At 36.6% G+C, this 25,916-nt stretch overlaps 1 protein-coding gene across 1 annotated transcript in view; it reads right to left on the bottom strand.

Moving 5' to 3' along the window:
- The window catches only part of EFCAB11 (EF-hand calcium binding domain 11), a 74,005-nt gene extending 48,261 nt beyond the window's left edge, over positions 1 to 25,744 (bottom strand). Inside the window, exons 1-4 of the mRNA XM_075752992.1 lie at positions 25,718 to 25,744; positions 21,663 to 21,689; positions 18,169 to 18,179; positions 16,108 to 16,203 (exon numbers count right to left, since the gene is read on the bottom strand). Coding sequence (XP_075609107.1) covers positions 16,108 to 16,203; positions 18,169 to 18,179; positions 21,663 to 21,689; positions 25,718 to 25,744 — 161 coding nt within the window. The remainder of the gene's footprint in view (positions 1 to 16,107; positions 16,204 to 18,168; positions 18,180 to 21,662; positions 21,690 to 25,717) is intronic.
- Positions 25,745 to 25,916: the final 172 nt, after the last annotated feature.

The following is a 25,916-nucleotide window of genomic DNA, read 5'->3' as shown; positions in this document are numbered from 1 at the left end:
CTGTTTTTTCTCCATCTTTTCTTTTCTCCTCCTTTCTATATTCCTGGTTATTATACCATACCATGCCATGCACATGCCTCTTTCCTTTAATTACTTTTTGTACTTACTTGTTCATCCACACTTTTACTGCTTGTTGCTAAGCAACATGCATAACATTAGGACATACATTCATTTATCTTTGAACACATTCTACTTCCTATTTGTGTCATTCTTTTCCAATACTTTATCCCATTCAATGTTGCTGTGGATTTCCACATTTTTTTCACACCTTGTTCAGAGTAACTTGCCTAAAAATATCTATACATTTTAAAAAATAATTCCTTAAAAGCCAATATAGTTTTAATATTCAATGTTGATGTGCTTGTTTCATTTTTATCTCTATTCAATGAAAAAAAAAAGATGATACAGAAAATATTCTGTATGAAGAAATGTATCTGTTAACTTGGGCAGAGGTATGAAGTCAAGAATAAAAGAGAGAAAAAGGCTACTAAAAATGGACTCGTAGGAAGGGCAAAAGACTACATGAGTTAGCACCTAACTATGACCTTGTTTCATAAATATGGTGGGGTCTTGGAGGTAGAGAAAAGTGTAAATTTGGTGTAGTTAAGACACAGGAGCAAATGTAGGACTTCAAACGCAGAACGTCTTGGACAAACCAATTATTTCAGCAATTAGGAAATGGAAGGCTTTGGTCCTGTATGTTTCTTGAAAGCTACACAGAATAGCAAAGAGGTTAACTTCAGTAAGCTTTTTCTGAAAGATTTTTAAGACTTACTTAGACATCTACTTTTAAGGGTTCATATTAACGTTAAAAATTGAAAAAGCTTGGTTATAAATTATTATAGAATATGAAAGAAATTCAACCACCTGCCATCCTTCAGCCTTCCTTAACTCTATTCACTTTTGTTCTACACTCTTTCAGAGTCATGGAATCTTTTAATAAATTCTCTTCAAACAGCCAAACAGGGTTATGGCAGGGTAGAAAGGGGTTAATAATGTCCTAAGGAATTAGCCTTGCCAAATAACAGATGCTGTCAGCATCAATCCAATTTTCTCTCTTAGAAAAAAAAAATTACTTAGAAGAGCAGAAACAAGATGTTTAATGAGTAGAGAAATAATGAATCTAGCCTTCTATAGATTTGCTTAATCTACCTACCACAATAACCTGATTCCTCAGTGACTTCTCACTTTACAATACTTCCAATTCTCTTCATGCTTCTCACCCTTTTCCTTTCCCTTGTTTGGCTGAGTAAGAGGCAGTATATGCCACAACTGACTGAAGCTTTATGTATGTTTGAAAACTACATATATGTAAGAAATGAGTAAATATAGGCTTAACAGATAACCTCTTTCTATTCCTCAGAATGAACAAATAACATGTTTTCTGCCTCAGCTGGAAAACAACACATACTGCTAAAATTTTAAGTTCTAGGAACTTAGGGTTCCTAGATTTCTATTAGTCTCCAGTTTGGTTGTTATTGGTCAACGTATTAAAATTAATTAAGGCAGGATAGACAGAAAGTGTGAATGCGTAAGACTTACTTGCCTAGAAAGCCAGAATGGTATATGATGAAATAAAAAAATAGAGGTAGTATTGATCAAAAGTCACCATATAGAATAAAAAGTCAAGGTATCTCCCTGCTCCAGAGTAGGCAGCATGTTGTAATTCACTTCAGCTACCCGTTCGTAAGTCTTCTACATGTCAACACATACGTGATCCCTTCAAAAGGCCTCTAACTTTGCACTGAACTACACAATAAAGACTGACCTCTTAAATCAAAACTATATTCAAGCACTCCGTGAAAGTTTGCCAAATGGCACCATCAGCAAGCAATGCACGAATTGTGTGTTTCCTAAATGGCAGTTACATGATATATGAGTCTTGAATCACTCTTCTGACATAAGGGAGAAAACTTTATTCTTTGGTATGGAACTTTATCTTCATCTAGTTTTCCAATTTACTCCAAAAAACTTGTTCCTTTTTTATACATGTCTTCACAGGACTTAGAAACATTAAAAACTGTGAGGAGGAAGGGAGAAGAAATCAACAGTTCCATCAATATAACAATTTCTCCTAAGATTTTCTTTAATACAAGAAATCATTCATACACAAGTATGATTTAGTCCATGTCCATGTTCTACTGATTGCTCTCCTTTCCCCAAAATTTCAATGACTCTATAGTGTCACAAAGTTTAAATAGACCATTCTACCTTCCCCATCTTAAATGTTAGGCCTCTGGCATCTACTAAAAAAGCACAGATGTAAGCGAGTTTTTTTACTTATTTCTCTGCAATCTGTTTAAATAGAAATCTTTTTGTTCATACTATTTTTCATTGTTTCACTTTGGCTTTTGCCAGCTTCTTTCTTCTGCTGTATTTGAGGATGACATCTCAAACGAAAATAAACGTATGCTTTTCTTCATTGTTATTCCCTGCAAAGCAGACCCTGCATATTCTGGCCAACAAACTCTTCCTAGACCATCAGGAACCATTGGCAGCACCAGCCTCAGCAAACAAGCCAACCAGATCAGAGATCCCATATCTCTCTGGTCACCAAAGGTAAATCACAGTTGTTCCTGGTTGTGGCTCTACCATGCTGGATTTTCCTGAATTTCCAGAAGGTTAAACCAATTTAACCTGAATAACCCTAAAGACTATCAAGAATGCTTCATGATTCCCCATTAAAGCTGCAGTAGTGGATAATAGTTCCTTTAACATCTAAAAGGCCTCCTACTATCAAGACACAAGACTATGAAAGAGTTCACATGAGACTAGGAGGCTGTATATGGTATCTTACTACATTGCAAGGTCATGCAGATTTTAAAATGGAATAACATTATATGCACTAAATAAGCAGCGAATGTATATATGTGCCTCTGTAGGCTTCATTATACATTCAGTTCAGTGAGATAACATCATTTCAATTCACACCAGTGAAAAAATCCTAATCATGTTTCACAAACAGATGAAAACCTTTTTATACATTTTTATGGGATTGTCACTAGATTTTTTGACATTATTAATTGAGCTCTGGACTTAAATTAGCATTTGTTGCTACCAAAAACTATATTAACTGAAGAACAGAAAGACATTATCTCCAACTTCTGTGTAGGTACTTAGGTTTTCCACCCCTAAAGTGAAAGTAAAAACAATATAAAAGACAAAAATGTCCAAACTATTACAAGCCATTACAATGGAGAACAGTTAACATGTAAGAACAGTATTTTCCAAACCCATTAAATTCTAACTACTGACACTGCTCAGGGGAAATCAATGATCTCTGAACACCAACAATATTAGTCACTTGACTTCAGAAGCTATAGTCGCTAAAATTCATATCCTTCTGAGTTATATTTAGGCATATATGTGAGGTATGACCATTGTTTACTTTCTTCTAAATGAAGGACATGAGCAAATGCAAAAGGAAATTCACTGCCAGAAGGGGCCAACTATGAAAAGCTTTCAGTCCCAAACAGTCAGGATATAGAAAGTATGAAAAAAGAGGAATGATTCCGTAAAACAGAATGGCTGTGCTATACACGTGTATGAAAATAAGCATAACACACATTTACTAAAATCAAAAATAACAACGCAGAGGTGAGGGCCAGAGAGCAAATTAGTTAATTACAGTCTTGTTAATTAAATGCATCAGTGACTCCTTACTGACCTTTTTTACTAGATGACTCCAGACAAGACTCCATTCGAAGTGTTTATGAAGCACAGTTTGTCAGCATGAAAAAGTTAGGCTGAGGAATTTATTAACCCACCAACATAAGAAGCCAGGAGGAAAAGAATAAACAGTTGATCTAATTCTTTCAAATAAAACTTCACATGCCCTTTAATATTACACTAAAATGTTTAAATTTTTTTCAGAATTATTATTTTTCACTATAGAATTAATATAAGGAAAAATGTGTTAGGTCCTTAAATTGGAATAACACTCATGCCCAAGAAGTCTAGTTACAGTATATTTATGCATAAGAAGACAATACCACTATGTATTTATATTCACTAACTTAGGTAAAGAATTAACATTGCACTTGGCATTGTACACTATATTAATGTTACTCACAGGAGAAGAACCTAGCAGATAAACCCCAATAGAAGGAAGAGAATTTGCTGCCAAGTTTGCAATTTAGATGTGTAAGACAAAACAGCTTAGTACTTATTAGATAAAGCAAGAGACACTGTCAGTTACAGTAGATAAGATGAATCAAAACTATCTGTCCAGAAAACAAAGGTTGTTCATTTGCTCGCTTCCTAAAATTAGATTCCAAAAGAGATTAACAGCATTAGAAGTTTATAATCAAGGAACAAAGACACACACATAAAACACAGTAGACAGGCTGACTAGGAATATGCTAAAAAACCAAAAATAAATCCTTAATACAAGATAGTTATAAAAGGATCATTATTTTTGCTTTGCTGAATGTATTTCCCAGTTAAACTACAGAGATCATTGATCAATTTCTCAACAGAAAAACTGCATTCTAAGTATGGAATCCGGCTTACTTTCAGCAAAGACTCATAACTAGCTTGCAGAATAACATTTCAAATCATGAAGGACTTAAATCATTTCTTTACCTCTTTCTGCAGGCTATTTGGCAATATGGAGTGATGGGTTACCTTGATAGGTAACCAGTTTGTTAAAATCCCAGTTTGTTTCCCTATGCTTTTTTGAGTGTAAGATATATGACCTCTGCAGGTGTCTGAGCAAGCCCAGGAATGTACTCTACTGCTTGCAAAGTGAACACATATTCTGATGCCTTCTACTTACATCATTCTGACAAAAAGCCTTCAATAGGCAGTCAATCAAGTAATTGACTGAAACATCATAACCCAGCAAAACTTTGGTTTTGTTGAAATGGGTTTGCAGTTCCCAAAACAATTCTTTCATAAATCCTATAAGATTCAAACATTTAATCAAACTCTATAAAGGAAGCACTTTAACTGGTATTAGACTCCACAGTGGATAAAGACCACAACCCTATCTAGCTAGGAAGTCTTGGTGAATTCTAGATTGTTAGCAGAAATTTGGAATCAGGGAAGGAAAAGAGGAGGGGAATCTCTGCTTCTGAGGTAACCAACAGTCTGGACATCAGTAATGTCCTTTAAAGCTCCGAAGCCTATCAGTACTTGATTATTAACTTGGAAGAAAACATCTTGAAAGAGATGAGAAACAACCATGCTCCAAATGGTTGAATGGATTTCTCAGACATTTAGTTAAACACATGTAAGGATTGGGAGTAGATTGAATACACCTATGATATTCACACAGTATATACATGGCATTTCCCATATCAAGACAGAAAGATTATGTCATGCCAAGTAGTCCTAACAGAGGACATAGAGCATTGGTGATACATCAGATTTTGACAAAAGGCTCTTCTGCTCATTTGTCTTAATATATGTCTGGATCCAAATATAAATAATAATGAGAAGAGGTCACACCATGTTACTCAGATGCCATGTCACATGATGACAAAATTGGAAACTTAAACCTTCAACAGCCTTGGCTACGCCATGAAAACAAATAAATAAAAAGAATTGATTTAGACGAGTCTATGTTCAATGCAGAGAATGCAAGTACAGCTGTTGTACAATTCTTGGATGCAGAACCTGGACAGACACAGTTCCTGGTTGAAATAGAACTATGGGATTCATATGGGAAACTAATAGTTTGAATTATTGAAAAGTTTCTAAAAAGTATGACATGATTCCAAGGAAATAGAATGTTGTTATACAGAAATATAGGAATTACAACAGCATATCTGACAAATAAACAGTTTCCTCCCCCATTACCCGCCTATCACAGTTGTCATCATCAGATGTTCCAAATAAAGAATAATTATGGAGCACTTTACTCACTAACAAGTTTTTTTTTTCCTATTCCTAGTTAATAACCAACATAGACAAAGAGAAAAATAGGAAAAAAAATAGCTGTGAATTAATAGGGATGGGGTGGGATGGGATGAAAGAATTAGAAATGATAGGACTTTAAGAGTCTAGAAACCAAAGACCAATGGGGTGAGAAACTGCCATGAAAGATCTTTTTTGCCAAGGAAAAGAGAATTTAGTGTGAACCAGTTACCTTTCCTACAACTGCTACAGTACACAAACACAGAGTGTAGAAATCTGAAGCCACAATTTCTGGTCACGTCTGAGAGAAGGAAGTCTAGAGTGGGGCAATTAAGGCCTTTTCACAGAAAGCTCTTTTCAAACAAAATAATAACACAAGAGGGTATGTTTCTCCAGAATATGTGGCAGGTAAGTACTGCAAGCGCTCAAGGATGATATTAACAAAGGATCCTAAATGGCCAGCATTTTATTTGGAATATCTAAAAATTGTTCACAATGACAGGAAATGGAATCCTCTTGACTCCACTGAATCAATGGCTTGAATAGAGCTTTCTCTGTACGAACGCCCTGGGAATTACACTGAAGTTCTGTGTGAAAGCCATTTGTAAGGGAAAAAGCAAGGAAAAGCATACAGACCACAAATCCACATAAAGAGTTCATTAAAAGACCTTCTAATGAAGTTAAAATCTGTTGATTCAAATTACCAACAATTCAGCACTTTGAAATTTTATCCAGAGCACATCAGTGAAGCACTGTCAATCACTCTTTTAGCTATGTTGTTCCATCACCAAATAGTCACAGCAGACAATCTTTGTTGGGAAACCCCCCACCACCACCATTTATTGCTATCTTTTTGGCATAGGACATGTCTTACCTAACATAGCCTCAGGCCTGATGTGGATTACTGACCCACATAATGATAGTAATTCAACTCTATCTAAAGCAGAAGAATCTTTAGCTTTGCACACTGACTTTGTTTTTACCATTCCAGTTTGTTTTCTGTGACAGGTGCATTTGTTTCTGAGTCTTAAGATCATTTTCCAAAAACATTAAGTCAGTTCCATATCTCTAACTGTCATTTATGCCACAGGTCGTAAAGTCGTGGAGGTGGTGTATTCTCAAAATGTCCTCAGCACCCACAGAAACATAGCTCATTTCTCTAAAATGAAGAGCAGAACTCAAGTTCAGGAATCTACTGCCTCTCATATGTATTACTATTTACTCAGTGGTAACTCACACAAGATCTTTGGGAAAGAAATGGTATTTTGCTAAGTATTTGTATATTGCCTAGTGCAATGTGTGACCCTAGTCCTTAGTTAAGTCTCCCAAGTGCTACTGAATATCCTGTGACTTCTGAGGTTCTTGTGCTGTAACATAAACTGTAGAAGCATAGAATCATACAAAACTCTGGGTTGGAAGGGACTTTTGGAGATCACCCGGTTATGTTGAAAGCAGGGCCTTAGATTAGGTTACCCAGGACCCCGTCAAGCTGAGCATTGAATATTTCCAGGGAGATTCCACCACTTAGAGAAGTAAGGTAGGGTAACCTATTCCAATGTTAATTCTCCTCAACAATGAAGATATTTTTTCCATATTCAGACAGAATTTCCCCCAACAGAATTTGTACATTGCTGTGCTGTGCTCGGGCCTTTTTTATGATCATGAAGACTCTTCTGTAGTGTCATTGATGTACCAAAACACAAGATGCAGCACATGCTTGAGGGTATATGTAATCTTATTTTTTCTAGGATTCCATGATTAAAAGGGAATCTTCTCTTGTCATCAGACTTATTTTAAGAGAATTTTCACAATGTACAGAAGATTTGGAGGAAAAATTCAGTGGATACATTCTAAAAAATCAGAAATCATCTTAGATTATTAAATCTTTCAGGATTTATGGCATTATGCTTTTCAAAAGTTCTGAGGGAAATATTACAAGAAAAGAATACAATAGTTATAAATCATATTAAACAAATCATTCCGTAAATAGTTGAGCTAACAATGCCTGATTTTCTGTAGATTTGCATCTTATGCTTGACTGACTTTAGAGCTTATGATGAAATCTTTGTCTGAAGCTTTTCCACACTTGGGCCTTTATATGGTCTTGCTTCCATGTAGACTCTGTGATACCAATCAAGATTCATTATCTCACATAACAGCCCTTTCCTCTGTTGGGGGCACTTACAGCATCTCTCTTTTTTGTTCACCTACTTTTAGGAAATTTGCAAAAATCCAATTATTTATTTGATCTCAGGTCTTTGTGATATTTTGCTGAAACCAGTCTGTAAGTTCCAAAGGCATCAGTGAGAGGACATTCATTATCCTAAAAGCCTTATAAAAAGTCAGTTAAAAAACCCACAGAAATTCTTATAAAGCTGAAACACGAACATTTTTATAAATTTTGTCCAACTGAGGAATATTGGGATTGTTAAGAGCACGTACATCATTTAAATGCTATTAATAATATTTTATCTTTAATTTTAAAAAAATAGTAAAAATTAAGTAAAGGGACACTGTGCAGCTATGTCATAAACAGTACATGCTACCAATTAACTTGAGAGCATTTAATGCACCATTAGCAAGTTTGCTGATGATACCAAACTGTGCTGTTGACTCTCTTGAGGGACAGGAGGCCTTGCAGAAGGATCTAGATAGATCGGACCATTTGGCTATGATTAACGGGATGAAATTTAACAAGTTGAAATGCTGAATTCTGCACCTAGGACAGAGTAACGCCAGGCACAAGTATAAATTGGGAGAGGAGTGGCTTGAGAGCAGCCCTGCAGAAAGGCATCTGGGGGTGCTGGTCGACTGCAGCCCTAATATGAGCCAGCAGTGTGCCCTGGCAACCAAGAGAGCAAACTGCATCCTGGGGGGCATCAAACACAGCATAGCCAGCTGGTCAAAAGAGGTGATTGTCCCGCTGTACTCAGTGTTGGTGTGGCCTCACCTTGAATACTGCGTACAGTTCTGGGCCCCACAATTTAAGAAGGATGTGAAGGTCCTTGAGTGCATCCAGAGGAGGGCAACAAAGCTGGTGAAAGGGTAGGAAGGAATGTCCTGTCAGGAGCAGGTGAGGACTTTGGGCTTGTCTAGCTTGGAGAAAAGGAGGCTGAGAGGTGACCTCATCGCTCTTTACAGTTTCCTGAGGCAGGGGAAGTAGAGAGGGAGGTGCTGAGCTATTCTCTCCAGTATCCGGTGATAGGACATGTGGCAATGGTTCAAAGCTGCACCAGGGGAGGTTTAGGCTGGTCATTAGGAAGCACTTCTTTACCGAGAGGGTAGTCAAACCCTGGAACAGGCTTCCTACACAGGTGGTTGATGCCCCAAGCCTGTCAGTGTTTCAGAGGCATTTGGACAATGCCCTTCACAACATGCTTTGACTTTTGGTCAGCCCTGAATTGGTCAGGCAGTTGGACTAGATGATCATTGCAGGTCTCTTACAACTGAAATAGTCTATTCTATTCTATTCTGTTCATTAAAGTTAAAAAAAAAAAATCCAAACATATCTGGTTTTCAGTCTATCAGCATACATCACTGATTACACTTCAAATAAAAGATGCAGTTTATTTTGCAAAAAATCTTTTATTCTTAACACTGGAGAAAAATCTACTCTTAATAAAAAGTATGCTCTGAAAGAGCTTAAGAAACATTTTCCCCTTCAGGGTAGAGGTTCAGCTTTGGATGAAAATGAACAAGAATTGTTGTCATCTAATGGCTGTTTAGTAGTTTATTTGAAATGAGTTTGGTGGGGTCAGTCTTTTTCCCAGTTTCTCTCATCCAATGCAATTAAAAAATAATCAGCATCTGTGTAGGTAGTCCCTGTAAAGAGATCACCAAACTGAATAAATACAAGCTACTGCTAAAATGATTCACATTTGAGGCATGTTGGCAGGTGAGGAAAAAAAAGAGATCTGCACTGCTATTATCCCAGATGTTATTCATAATAAAAAAAAAAAGTCTGATGTTGTGAATTTGATCTATTTTATAGCTGCCACATTCTAATATTTTTAATTATGTGTCACAGTTTTATCCCATCTGAAAGAAACCACCTTTAAAAGAAAGCCCCGAGGATATGACCAGCTAAGCATTTGTTGTGGCATTCACATATTTTAATAAGTTGTATTACCATGGATGTGTTATGGTAACTGACCATGTGTATATCCCTGCTCCATGGCAATGCAATATAAAATGGAATGGTTTGTGTTAAAACAACTTTGCACTTTGAGGATCAATGAAAGATAGCCAGTGTGAACAGCAGGAGTGATAACTAAGAGGCATGAACCAGTGACTTATTTAAATTTGCTAACATAATTGCAAATACTTGTTTGGACATATCCTCAAAAATAGAAAAGGCAAAATTTTTTAATTTAAATACAAACTTTATTTAAATTACTTTAAAAAATATTTTAAGATTTATTTCATATAGTATTTTTTTCCCAAATCAGAAAAAAGTATGTTGAACTATTTAGAAGGAATGAGCATGTAAATATGTGGCATATTGTATAAGACTCATATGCTAGGTTTTGCTCTCAAACCTGCAAAAATTCATATGTGCGCTTATGTCAATTGTTTTAGCAGTCCCTCTCTCTTCAGATAAAGTGATATACAAAAAAGTTCAAAATTTTAAATGAATTTTCTGTAGAATTGGGAAAACAGACAGACCCAGCTTGGAGAAGACTCCAGGGACACCTTTTTTGCAGCATTGCAATATATAAAGGGGGCTTATAAGAAAGATGGAGAGGGAGTTTTCACCAAAGCCTGCAGTGACAGGATAGGGACAATAATTTTAAAATGAAAGAGAGTAGATTTAGATTGGCTATATGGAAGAAATTCTTTACTGTGAGGGTGGTGAGGCACTGGAACAGGTTGCCCAGAGAAGCTGTGGATGCCCCCTCCCTGGAAGTGTTCAAGGCCAGGTTGGATGGGACTTTGGGCAACCTGGTCTAGTGGAAGGTGTCCCTGCCCACGGCAGGGGCATTGGACTACACGATCTATAAAGGTCCCTTCCAACCCAAAACATTTTATGATTCTATGACATTATGCTCAGCAACAAAAGCTTGGGGAAAGGACAAGGAAGGAGGGGATGCTTGTGATTATGGTGTTTATCCTCCCAAATAACCATTAGCCATGCTGCTTTCCAGGAAGCGGCTAAACACCTACCTGCCGATGAGAAGTAATGAATGAAGTCCATATTCTGCTTTGCTTCACTCATTAAAGTGTCCTTATCTCAACCCATGAGTTTTCTTGCTCTTGCCCTTCTGACTCTCTCCCCCATCCCACTGTGGGGCAGTTAGTGAGTGATTGGGTGGGTGCTTAATTGCTGTCCAGGATCAACCCACCAGAAGCAGCAAAGTATGTTGTTAAGCAATTGGTAACAGATTTATAGATAGGAAAAACAAACCAAACCTCATTATTAATATTACCCAAAAGATACATCTTTCTTTAGGTGTTAACTCAGGATTCTCTCAAAATGTTTTCAACCATACATGTTTTCTCAGGAAGTATCACACCACTTTGGCAGAACCTGGTACACATACAGCCTTTTGTACTGGTTCCCTGTGTAATGAATCATGAAATAGGTACTGCCTTGAAAAAGAACTTGTGTTAGGGTACAGCTTCTCAAGACAAAAATTATTCAGTTTGACTCTTGTCCCCCTGAATATCTTTAGTACATTTTTAGATTAATTATGAGGATGTCCTTTTTTTCCCAATTCCTCTCATTTCTCATCTCACAAGGGTGAAATAGAGTGGGTATTTTAAGACAGCTGTTGGATTTTTGTCCACCTCACAAATGCCAGCTAAGGACAGGTAGGAGAATCTGTTGGATTATTTTTACTTTCTGTCTTCCTGGAGTGAGATATTGGTTACAGAAAAACAGTCTTAACTCCAGTCCCTGATAGGAGACAGTAAATAAATAAAGACACTGAGCCAGGTCCTTTACACTTTGATGTTCAGTCTCGTTTACTATCTTCTTTTACCAGTTTTAGGGTGATGGTGTATTATTTGTGGGCATGGGACAAGCTTTTAACCCATGGTTTGAAAAAAAAGTACGTACGCTGATATGCATGGGTAGACAAAAAATGGATCTTTTCTATTAGAGATGGTTCTCAAGAGAAAAGGAAAAAGACTTGTATAGGTGATGAAGTGTGATAATATGAAAGGCTGCAAGACAGTTGCTTAAGAAACAAGAACAACAAAGGAATAAACTACTGCGGGCATCACTAGAGCTAGAATGACATTGTACTGTGTACTATGTTTCCATGGCAACTAGCCATAGGAAGATGAATGTCTCATATTCACTGTGCTCTGCAGTACATGTCTATAAATCAAACTTGCATAAAAGAGTATAAGATTTCTTCCATGGGGTGGCTCTGAAAACCAGGTTATTTTCTCATTACTAGATAATTACATGAAAGAAATACGAGACAATTAGGTCATTTTTCGTATGGAAAGTACCAATACATACAAAAGTACTAATATACCTCTAGTGTGTGATCCTATCAATCTAAAGGCACAGCAGCATAAAATGCAGATCATGAATGCCTTCTTTTCTTCCTTAAGATCCGATTTATGCTTGCTAGCTTTAAAAACTATGAGACTTTTCTGTCCACTTTTGGTTTGTAAGACATTTTTCATCATTTGTAAGTTCACTCACATTCACATGTGATTGGTTTTCAGCTTACTTCCGTTACTATTTCCATTATGATGGTCTAAGGATTTAGCATACAAATAACCTATTTTTTCGATAACAAATGGCACAGCTAAGACAAATATTTTCTCAGCAGCAGTAATTAATAATATTGTATAATTTGAATATGACATTCACAACAAAAAAGGAAAACAGTACTCGAAATATTTTTTTAAGAATTTGAATCCCACTTTAAAAGACAACATGTTCACTTACAGCCAGCCATTTATCACAAATTATTATTGCAAAGGACTTGTCACATTCCGTATCTATGTAGCTACATGCAGAACAGCAGCATTATTATAAATAAATTCTTGTATGTGCTACCCATTAAAGAGACCCCCATCATGAAAGAACATATCATCACACCATTTACCTTAGCAGGTACTTCTGCAACTCCTGTGTCAAGAACATTGAGTTCTTATGGTAGAATGGCATTTTAATGAGGTGCACACCAGGTGCATGATAAGCACTTGAGCATTTTGTTCAATATAACTGCAATATTAGGTCAGAAACGGTAATGTTACACTAATGTTCAGACAAGATTATGGTCAGTTAACACAATCAAATATAAACTGAAAATTCAAACTGAAATTTGCAAACTTTAGCAACAGCTAAATGCAGTATATTACTGACATTTTTAAGAAAATAATCCCTCAGGAGAAAGAATGTCTACATTAAATATTATTTTATCAGTATGAGATGAAAATACATTTATGTTTGGTCCTATTCCCATGGAATTAAGGAAAAAAAAACCCCACAAACAAAACCCAACAAACCACCCACTTACTATACTTAGAAATACTGCTGAATGAGGTGTCTTTTTTCTTTCATGAAATAGGCCATTTAACACCACCTCATCCTGAAGCTCTACTACTGTCCTGGTTTCGGCTGGGATAGACTTAATATTCTTCCTAGCAGCTGGTACAGTGCTGTGTTTTGGATTTAGGATGAGAATAATGGTGATAACACTGATATTTTTAGTCGTTGCCAAGCAGTCAAGGACTTCTCAGCTTCTCATACTGGCCAACGAGAAGGCAGGGGTGCCCAAGGAGCTGGGAGGGGACACGGCCAGGACAGCTGACCCCAGCTGGTCAAAGGGATATTCCATACCATATGATGTCACGTTTGTATATAAGTGGGGGAGTTGGACAGGAGGCAGTCCAGCTCAGGAACTAGCTGAGCATCAGCTCCAGGGGGTGAGCAACTGTGCTGTGTATCACTTGTTTTGTATATTCTTTTATCATTATTACTATTATCATCATTGGCCTTTTCTGTCCTGTTAAACTGTCTTTATCTCAACCCATGAGTTTCTCACTTTTTTTCTTCCCTTTTTGATTCTCTCCCCCATCCTACTGTGGAGGGAGTGACAGAACAGCTGTGTTGCCAGCTGGGGTTAAAGTTGTCATGGGGTTAAACCATGACAACTACCAATTCACATTAATTCACTACATCTTTACACTTTTATATAAGAATAAACAATGTTAAAGTAAATCAAGGATATTAACTATATGTTTTATAGCCCCGTGTTCCAGTAAACACAGTACAGCCATTGCTAGTGACAGGCCACAAACTCTGTACTGAGTTTGCAAGGACTGAGGCTTGTCAGACTTTGTCTGAATTTGCTTGACCCACCTGGAGCTTTTACTTGCTTTATCTGTAACAGCAGTTCTTTTAAGGACCAGGTGGTTATGCCTAGCTTGTTCTTCTTATCTTTATACAGTATAAATATAGCTTTATATTGACAGTAGTAACAAGAATTTCTTCTATGTAAAATGAAATATTTATGAGTTTAAGATAATGATGTAGAGAAATACAGATGTGGCACGATAGCAGAGGCCTTCAGATGTAAAGACACAGCACATAGAATAGATGAGGACAGGCATGGGATGTTAAGATACAGGCCACAGGCTAACACTAGAGGACCGTGAATACAAACTCCAATGGTCAGTTAAAGAAATGTAGACACAGGAGCTGGACAAAAGTGGTTTTATGAATGACAAAGAGAGCAATGAACAAATATCTAAAATATGTAATATGTGCTATATATAGTAAATATGGATGCAAAGTGGGCTTGCAGATCAATGAAGAAAGAGGAAGGTGTAAACCGTGTTGGAAAACATGCAAAAATGACCCAAAGTGGATGCTAGAGTAAGAGAGAAGAAAACATTGCTATGAGTATCACACTCCTCATGGTGAAAAAGTCAAGATAATGGCAATTCACCTTACTATGCCTGCCTTGAACCTGTCAACCTCAGGACCATGAGAGACAGTGGAAGACAGAATAACAACAAAAAAGCGATAGCTGTTAAGAGGCGTATAACATATTTAACTGCATGGAGACTTTTTGTAGCATAGTATTTGTGGTTTGGGGGTTTTTTTTGGGGGTGAGGGGGTGGTAATTATGAAGTCTGTACTAGTAATAATTCTTTGACTAGACTGCTAAGATTTCCATATAGTAACAATAAATTCTGGCTTTATGTATCAGATGTGTCTCCTTCGTAGCCATAACAAGATTTTGATCATAACAGCTGTACAGGTAGGTTAGAAAAATAACCCATTATCCTTTAGCTTCTTACTATATTAAACATTTTAAGACTATTTTAATATGAATAAAACATATAAATGACAAACACAACTGTTCCATTTTCAAGCCTCAAGTTTGTTAAAATCAATTCAACAGGTATGGATGCCTCAATATGAGTATTTTGCATACCTACAAATCAAGTCTACTTGATCTGAAAGCTAAATTACTTCAGTGGGCTCCTTCATTCTTAATGCAAATCACACTCTACACTTTGATTTTGTTATTGTATGCCAGTGGATTGAAAGACGTGGTTTGTACCAGGACTCCAGACAACTGCAAAAAAAACCAAGCAAAAATCCAACCCCACCTTTTAAAGATGGTGCTATCTGATTCCACGTGTTCACAAGTGAAGGACTTCTCACAATGACTGAGTTACTTCCAAACAAATCATTCATGTCACAAAAAGAAAGTTTTACACTTTGCAACGCAATGTTTTCCAAAACATTTTTAAAATAATGTTTACTGGCAACTGCAGATGTAAGAGCAATTTTTTATGATCTGCAAATTACTCTCAAAATTTTAGCCTTTCACTTCTGAGCCAATCTCACCTTGCAAGAAATTTCACCACTACTGCCTCACAATATGCACTACAGTTTAACTGAATTTTTCAAGAGACAGCTCTTGAATGCAGATTTCCCGATTACAGGAGGAAAATGTAAAAGTAAATAATTTTTGACTTCTTAAGAAACAGTACAGGCAACAAATTACTTTCTGTATCTGGTAATATTTATTATTTTAATTCTAGTTATTATTATAATTATTTCTATTTTTACAGTTTTTATGAGTTATTATATTATTTACATATATTATTTATATTTATAATGTTTATTATAAAAGGCACTGAAACAGTAATGTGCTGAAGCATATATCTTCAGTTGCATGATAGAATCTAATCATTTCAATTAACTGAAATATATACAACAAAAAGCCTGCTATCCAGGAATAAGGATCACTTTGTTAATCTTAGCTGAAGGCTTCAACTATGATTCTTTCAGATAACTTAGGAGAAGCAGAACTCAAGGCTTTCTTGAAGTCTTCAAAAGTCAAAAATCGTCTATCTTTTAAACTGAGATTAGACATGAGAAAAATAATATCATTTGTTGGGATTTTTTAACTATTTAATACAATTCTGTTTGTATGTGAGCTACTCAATTCACATTTCTGAAATGATTATACACTCTTTAAGTTACTGTATTCACAAAATATTTTAGGATGGCTACATTATATAGCCAAACAGCCTAAGAAAGATTTTATACTGACAATTCCTTTTTGCCACTGTGAACCCTGTTCAAAAGTACTGTGCCCACATCATCTACAACTCTCTTATTTAAGTTTTAATGTTAAAACTAAACATTTTGAAATGAAAATTTCAGATTTGTAAAACTTTGAAAATATAGGCTAAAATATGCAAAATTACATTTCAAATCTATAATTTTCATTGACATCTTAGTTACTCTGAGTATTGTGTTTCAAAAATTTTCATTCATAAAAAATTTCTTCTTCAGTTTAATCCTTCTGTAGAGTCAAGATCTTGAATACATTATATCAGAGTAATATCAACTGATCAGTCACTTCAGTTATGAATTGACTTCCAGATCCAACTGGAAAATGAAGGATCTCAAACAGGGCTATTGCAGAATGTGTGCAGCAGATAGCAAGACAAACAAAAGTACAGTGCTTGAAACAGTTAAATCCATTGAAGTAACTCACTAAAAGTAACACTTCAAAAGCTAGTTTTAATTCATGGCAAAAAGCTGAGTGGATGCTTATCTGATCATCCCAACATCTGATCTGCCATATGTTTCACTTTCCCTCTTTTCAAGGACCACAATCCTATCTCAGGTCAGGGGGAAAAAAAAAAAGCAAAGGATCATCTACATGTCCATCAGCTCAGAGGCTCCTGATGAAGTTTTCCTTTTTTCAGTTTGGTGATAGGAGATCCTCTGCTGTCTAGCAGGAATGAAAAAGAATCACCATGGCTACTTCCCAACAAGAACAAGAAAAAAATCCTTGTTGCTTTGGTTTCCCTTCCTTGGTCTATCATGAGAAGTAAAAACAGATCTACAGCCATCACCAGGGACAGAAATCCATAAAATATGTGGCATAAATGAGTCGAGATACATGTGTATGAGTAACAGAGAAATAATGAGAGGTAGTAACAGCAAGTAGGTAGGGTGGATGGCTAGGCATTTAACAGCTGGAGGAGCTCAGAGGACGACAGACAACTCAGAGCCACCATGTAGAACGCCGCATCATTTATAGTAATATCATCATGATCTTTGTTACTCTGGTACTGTTTCACTTGACTTTGCAGCATCCAGGACATCTCATCTTAAATTCTTTTTATTTCCTTCAGGTATTTTGCTTAATTGTTTTAGAATTAAATTAATACTGCAAATATTTAGGAGAAAAAATTTACCTTGCATATAAAAAGTTATAAATATTTACCTTGATTCATTACTGTATAACTGTGCAGCCTTCTTTGCATGAGATTTAAAAAGTTTTCAAATAATAGACCTTGAAAAATGTAAAATATAAATAAATCTCCCTGCAAAAAATGACAGGTTTCTTTCTTCCTTAATATGTATGACTGTGGTCTAAAAAATATGAATAATTTTAATTATATAAACATAAAAATAAACCTGAAATTATAGTCCTCAAAGTTAGATCATGATCATGTAAACATTTCAATATAGTTTAAATTTTCTCACATATTTTCTATACTTGAGTATAATGCTTCTGTTCACTTCCACTTTTTTCTTCTTGTTACCTGCCATCTCATCTCATCTTCGTTGCACTGAAGAGAAACATGGACTTTTCTAAGGCAATAGCACTTGCATGCCATGGATAAAGATCCATGCTGCATAAACAATCCATCTGGCATCATACCCAGCAGTGAGAGAACTCTGAAATAATCTATAACCTCAGATATATATTCCTACGAAATTCATGATAAAATTGAATGTACAACTGGATTGGTTATTCCTCCTGTATACTATATGAAAGTCTTTTCTTGTGCATTTACCTTTACCTTGTAATGAACTGAAAATGAAAGAAATTGAAATGCAAACCTGGTTTGTAAGTACTTAATTGACCATTTCTTCTGATATCAAAGTAAAACATAAACATTAAGAAACAAACATCTGCCCCTCAAAACTTCAGGCCTCTCCATGAAACATGCAAAAATCTTGATATAAAAATTCTGCAGATACATATTTTTTGGTTAAAAAGCCCCACTTCAGCTCAACATTTAAACACAGACAAATATTCCTTTCTCATAACTTTCTAATATATGCTTCATGCTCATTTTAAACAATTTAATTTTCTTTAGAAAGCAACATGTCTGTATCCTCCAGGAATTTTTCTTTATGAAATAACATAACAAAAGCTGTGCATTTCTCTTTCTTTTGATTCATTCATATCCTATTCTTTCTGCAGCAGTTCAAAAGCACAACTCCTTCAGCTCCACCTGCTGTCTCAATTCAAATCTTAAACTCCAAGCTTACGGATTTCCGGTGTTTCTTTCCTTATTTCTTGAAAAATCATATATTAAGAACTGTTACAGTCTCAGTTTCCAGGATTACAAAGACTTGCTGCTTTCAACTGCTAGGTTCTGTACATGCACAATTTCTTTAATAACAGAGGTTGCCTAAACATACTGAACTTGCCTGCGTGAACAGCTTTCCATTCAATTGGATAACTATGGAAGTGAAACCATAAAAAGCAATATAAGCTTTCCATCCATTTATTTCTTCTCTTTCAGTGTAACATATGAGCCCAGAAAATTATAGTATACAATTTTCCTTTTATAGAATGACTCCTATAATAGAGTGCCACCTATTCATTGATCTTGGGAGTTGGCAATTTATGTGTACTAGAACAGGCTGTAAAGCTATCTCAACACACAAAAAGGTCATCTTAAAAAAATATTCAAGCCAATTAGGTATTAACGAATCCATAATCTTTCTTTATATATTAGTTCACTATTTTTGGTTCAAGCATTCATATGTGGTTGTTCTCTTGAAAAAAAAAAAATCTGAGTAAAATCTTTATTCTCTATTTAGAAGTGAGATTAAAGATTCATCAGTAAGGGTGTGGTTTAATGAACGTGGGTTTTGGCATCAATGCTAGAATAAACAGAACCAGCCTCTGCAATGCCCTTCAAACGTATTGATACAAATACCTGTGGGGCCACGTGGTGAAAGGGATGAGGGAACTTACTGAGAAAAGCAACCACATTTTTTCGTCACTTCATCTTTTTATATGAATCATTTCTCCAATAAGACTTGCCAAATGACGTCACAAACAGATGTATGGGCATAACTGATAAGGTCAAGGACAAGAAAAAAACAAGCAGAACTATATAAACAGGAGGGTTGTTAGAGAAAGAGATGTAGTCTAAGACTCCAGTATTTGCTCAAGTAAACAGTGGAACAGTATCAAAAAACCTGATAGAACCTTACCAACTTGAACACTGAAAGGTTACGAAATACTTTCCTCTATCACTAATCTATATAATGTTCCTATTAAGAAATGCCACTTGGAGAAGCAAGAATAACTTCAAGCTAAATGTAACATACAAGCACTAAAAATATTACAAAACTAAATGAAATCATAAGAACCTGTTAATAGTCATGGTCAGCTCATTTATAGAATGAGCTGGCCATGGACTCTAAGATCATCGAGTCCAACTGTTAACCTGCACTGCCAAGTCCACCACTAAACCATGTCCCTAAGCACCACATGTTGTCGCGTGAAAGGGTACAAGTCTGATATGTGGCTGAGGGAGGCCCTCCCGTTGAGTCACAAGGTTCAGAAAGGACCCCCTTGCTTTCTAAACTCCTTCTCAGAGAGGAGCCTAGGTGCGACTAGGTCCAGTCTTAGTCCCAGACTTGGTCAACGGTTTATGTCTAAAGGGTTATGTGTGTAGCCACTTATCAGAGTCAACGTTTGCCTGTCAGAGCCCCACCAAGGACTTTCACTGAAACAGTTTCGCAAAGTTGAAAAGAAAAAATTGGTAATTTATTGAAGCGACAGATATAAAAGTTCGGAATTGCCATTGATAAATGCACTAACTGCAACAATTTTGAGCTCAAGTTAATAGTTCAGCGCTTTTGTTAATGATAGTTTTCCCGGGGTAACATCCGACATAATCGGAGGCGCAAGTCTTACCAAAGAGGCGTCCCTGCTTGGGGAGGAGAGAGGTCCAGGCCTGTTGACCCGTCCAGATAGTTGGAGTTCTCATCCTCAGAAAAGAGGATTCTAAATGCCAGATTTATACTTTTGGCGAGGTGGGACTAAGTCAGGTATTGTGTGTTGATTGGCCCTTCACAAGGCTTGTTGTGCAGTTGATCGGGGCTGGGGGGGGGGGGGAAGTGGCAGAGAACAAAGGCATTCAGTACAGAGGAGCGGTGGTCTGTTTAGTTTTACCAAAGTAACGTCAAGCTGTGAAGGCTCCCCCTCACCCCAGGCGTCACTTAGTTGATTAAGGAGCAGACCCGTCAGGCACTGCATCTTGTTAAGATGAACAAATTGCTCATCTCCTGCCCCTGTTCAGGTCCGGTGCTTATCAGTGCAAGATAAGCAAGTTGCTCAATCCCTGCTCTCGCCCAAGCTGGACTCCCCCAGGGCCCCTTCTGCTGGGTCATAATGGCCCTGTATTCGGCACCAACAAGCCTCGATAAGTCCGGCATCCCACACAAGTACACGTCTTTTAAATACCTCCAGGGATGGTGACTGCACCACTTTCCTGGGCAGCCTGTTCCAATGCCTGACAACCCTTTCTTGGTGAAGAAATTTTTCCTAATATCCAATCTAAATCTCCCCTGGCGCAACTTGAGGCCATTTCCTCTCATCCTATCGCTTGTCACCTAGGAGAAGAGACTGACATCCACTTGGCTACAACCTCCTTTCAGGTAGTTGTAGAAAGCGATAAGGTCTCCCCTCAGCCTCCTTTTCTCCAGGCTAAACAATCCCAGTTCCCTCTGCCACTCTTCATAAGACTTGTGCTCTAGACCCTTCACCAGCTTCGTTGCCCTTCTTTGGACACACTCCAGCACCTCAATGTCTTTCTTGTAGTGACGGACCCAAAACTGAACACAGTACTCGAGCTGCGGTCTCACCAGTGCCAAATACAGGGGGACGATCACTTCCCCAGTCCTGCTGGCCATACTATTTCTGATACAAGCCAGGATGCTACCAGTCATCTTGGCCACCTGGGCACACTGCTGGCTCATATTTAGCCAGCTGTCAACCCATACTCCCAGGTCTTTTTCTGCTGGGCAGCTTTCCAGCCACTCTTCCCCAAGCCTGAAGCATTGCATGGGGTTGTTGTGACCCAAGTGCAGGACCCAGCACTGAGCCTTGGTGAATCTCATACAGTTGCATACATTATCATTAATCTACATCAGATTCTTCAAAACTCTTGAAAGTCTAAGCTTCAGATTTTTTAAATTTAGGAATGAAAAAGGAGTAGAAATCATGGAAAGATAGGTGTTTGCATATCACTGAATTTCATGGTCTCACAGAAGACATTACTGAATCCACCTTCACCTGGAACACAAAAGATATGCCACAGTGGTTTTCTACAGAAGTGAAAAATCTGAACTCCTGTTTGATTTCCCTTTTATATCAATAGTATGTGATTTCACTAAGTACTGATCTCATAATAATACATAATACATAACAGTATCATCTATGGCATTTAAGTAGGAAAATATTTTATTCTAATTAAAATAAAACTACTTCTTTTTAATCCAGTAAACTAAGTATATATGTAGTCCTAATAGAATCTTACTCAATACCCAAATCTTAAACTAAGTATGCTTAAGCAAACATGCTTAACTTTATACAGATTGGAGTTCAACCACACACAAAGGAACTGTAATATTCAAATTAACTTTTGGAGCATCAGCCCCCAAATTTGTTATTTCCTTTAAACAATGAAAGAACTTTCTGTTTCAATATTCAGATTGGAGACCAACTATTTCTGGAAACCTCCACAATTCATTTGGTAAATCTGCCTAAAATAAAAACTTTAATAAAAAGGTATAGAATTAAAAAAATGAGAAGGAAGTGGAAAAAAAAAATTTTGCATCATCCAGCTTCTACAAGTATCCTGAAACCAATCCACTATTGTCTCATTTTATATACTATGTAACTCCTTTACTGTCTTTCAATAGGATGTTACCTCACAATTTTATCTGATAGGAACACAGGAATGATACTTAGCATTTAACCAAGATTCACTAATACTCACTAATATTAGTGTGTTACCAAGATTCATTAATAGTACAAAAGCAAAAAGCTAAACAACATTACGAAAACAAAAAAATTACTTTTCAGAACTGAATGAGGAGGCAACCAAGAGATCACTGCAAGAGATCTTTAAACAATGTAAGGAACAGAAAAGGAGTGTATATCCAAGAAAGCACAAAGGTCCACTTTGGGCTATATTTCTATTGCTTTTTAGCATGACTGACTGCTTGTGAGTCCAGACTCTCGCATCTACATTATTACAATACAAGACTGCACATAGTTGCAGCACTGAGAAAACTCACATGGGAGGAGATGACATGTTAGCAGCTTCCAGTGCAACCTAAACATACCCCGTTCTGGAGAAGAGACAAGCCAAACATGCCGTGACCAGTTAACCTAAGACTATATATTCCATTTGGCCTGCAACACTTTTCACATAGACTTTGTCATGAATACAAATAGACTGGGGAGCTCTTTTCAGAAAGCTTTGATAAGAGGTGCCAGAAGAGCAGTTGGAAGTCGTAAGGAGCCCTGAGCTCAGACTGCCTTTCTGTACTCTGGAAGTCAGGGTGCCCTGCTGCTGGCATCTTGTTCAGCAGCGGATGCCAACCTACGCCGTATCCTGATGCAAAGGTACGGAGTTTGGTCAGGGAAAACACTGGACATTTTTTGGGGCCTCCTAGGCACAGTGTAGGGAACGGTTTTAGTTAGATTTCAATGTCACAGTACCGGGAATGAAACTTCAGCTGGGGAAACAACATATTTTCACGACTACTATTGCTGCAATACCCTTTTCATTTGAAACACTTAACACTTGAATGTGCAGTTAACTAGCTGAATGGTTGTTGAAATATGAGAGCATTTTAGATCAGTTCAAACAATTTTGAGGAAAAGAGGATCACTGAACCAGACTTTCAGAGAAAAAAAGTATGTTTCACAAACATGATTCCCACAATGCTGCTAGTTCCCAGGAATGATGATTTTTATATGCTAAAAATAGATCAAATATACATACTGTACCAGTCCAACAAACAGGTTAATCTCTTTCTATTTTCATGTTTTCCTAGCTACTTGTCTCAGATGGCTTAATTTTAAATAGTAGTAAGTTCAGAATCTCTATAAATAACCACACAAAAATAATATTTTATAAAAAATAATATAGAATTGCTAGAACAAATTATTTTGTAAAAGCAAGTGGAGTAGGAATGCGATTCAAATTCTTAGGTCCCACCTTCTCCAGTAAAGAGTTCGTTAATGACATCTAGTGGGTAAAGTTAGTATTACTATTAATTTATAGAATAAATGAAAACATGACCAAAAAAGAGATGCAGCAACAATTTAGCAAAAATGCAGTTGCTTGATTGCAGTTGATGATGCTAAATAATTGCCATTTCTACTGAAAAATTTATGTTAGTATATAGCATAGTTGAGGAAACAGTTTCACCTTAAGAAGTACTGTGTGGACACCATTCCCTACTTCTGGGAAATATTCTTGAAAGTACTCTCCTTGCCAGGGCTGTTCCTAGTGACTTCTGAAGAAATACAAGGACTGTTACTATAGTCTCTGATTTTCATCATTTTGAAAACAAAGTAAAATGCACAATAACATGCTCAAGAACTGGATCATAACAATCAACTTATAGGATTATAACTTCTGTGTTTGGTTCCCAGCTGGTGCACAGAGAAAGCTGTGTTTTTCGGAACTAGATTAAAAACTACCAAAATGTTGAAAGGAACACTTAAAAGGTCTAACTATCAGCAAAAGCAAAAGGTGTGGCTGTGCTAGAAATCCTAGTTAAGGCATGTTAGCAAAAGCCACAAAGAAAAGTATCTGTCTACCCAGGGAGCTTTAGTACTTCACAATGAGCAGTCCTTGGGTAAAGAGCAACAGTTGCTGGAATTGGGCCCACTTAAGGAGCTAGCAAAACCACTAGACAACAGAATCACCCCTGGAACAAACATTTTTAATTCATTTTTGTGCAGCTGCACAGACAAAATGGTCTACAGCCAGGTGGTCGTGGCGCTGCCTAGAGATACAGCAGGTGTGACTTGGCAACATTTCAGGAGGAAATAACTAAACCTGCAGCTTCTTTCTTCCCCGGAGTCCTCCACTTTTATGCTCTTTCCAAGAAGGAGCCATCAGTGACTTACGCATAGAACCTGCTCTTGTTTGAATGCCTTAAGCATGTTTTGAGTACTCCTACTGGAAGAAACATTCAGAGAATTTAACAGAACAGCTAATTTTTACATGAAAGTAAAAATAGACAGGAGAAGATAGATAAGGGGAAGCTGAGCATTTTCAGATTCATAATTCAGCGGTTAAGATTCTAGAATTCTAAATTATTTTTAGATCTGGCCCTAGCTCATTGAGAAAATGTTTACTCACAGCTGAAATGTATCAGAGATGACTACTTTCACAGTTTAATAAAACATTCCTGTGTTTTTTACTTTAAATTATCATAGACAAAATTTTGTTTATGACCTTGTTAAGACCATTTTCCTAAAATACATATTTAAGAAAAAAACCCAAAGTTTAGTCACAAGTGGTCCTTAGGGAAAAGATTGCTTAAACTGGAGAAGATAGATGAATCATAATTTCTATGCCAAATATACTTTACAGTATATTGGTCAAGCTTGTATTGGCATGCCATGAGAAAGAAAAACTCACAGACACACATATATTTATTTTTAAATCCTGCATGTGTATTCTTCTTTTGAGATCACTTGCAGTACTAGCATAGAAACATAACTTCCAGAACTAGATTAAGCCATACAATTTATCCTGCATCTTCCTGTGAGTACACCACCCATTATTTCTCTCAACAAACCATTCTTTCGTTAAGATTTTTGTACAGTTATAGATTTATATTAGAGCAGTCAAGAGTAAACATGCCCAATTGTTACGTGAAACCAAAAATAGCCGTATTTTTGAGAATACACATTTATTATTAAGATATGTGGTGGTTTCACATCTACTGAAAACACTGAGTAAAGAAATGAAGTGTACCACTAATACAACCAAATAATTGATCAATAACAAGCTCGGTAAGTCACTTATTTCATACATCTTGTACACATATGAAATACAATTTTGCTCATCACAGTCTGCAGCAGGAAAGGTAAGGATTTGATTATTTTGTTTTGAAATAAATATTCCCAGATAAGAAAATTACTTTAAAAATCTGTAGGTATTTCTGCTTACCAAAACTACAGCAATCCACTCCACTCCACTGACTGGTGCAGACCCATCAGCACATAGAGTTCTCAATAGTGGGACATCTATATAAGCTGGATCTTCAGAACATAAATGAAAAAATACATGCCTTTGAGGGTTTATAACCAAACAACATCAATACAGTAACTTTAAATTCCTCTCTGCCTAAATAGCCTAAATAGCATCACATGCTTCAAAAAACTACAGAAAGTGATTTACATTAAAAACAATAAACCCATCCTAACATTGTTTACTTTGAATAACTGTTATGGGAAGAATAAAATAGGCACTTGCTAAATAAACTATGC

Source organism: Balearica regulorum, chromosome 5 (assembly GCF_011004875.1).
Source record: "Balearica regulorum gibbericeps isolate bBalReg1 chromosome 5, bBalReg1.pri, whole genome shotgun sequence".
Classification (NCBI taxonomy): Eukaryota; Metazoa; Chordata; class Aves; order Gruiformes; family Gruidae; genus Balearica; species Balearica regulorum.
The sequence above is the reverse complement of the archived record's forward strand: the minus strand, read 5'-3'. Positions and strand labels throughout refer to the sequence as shown.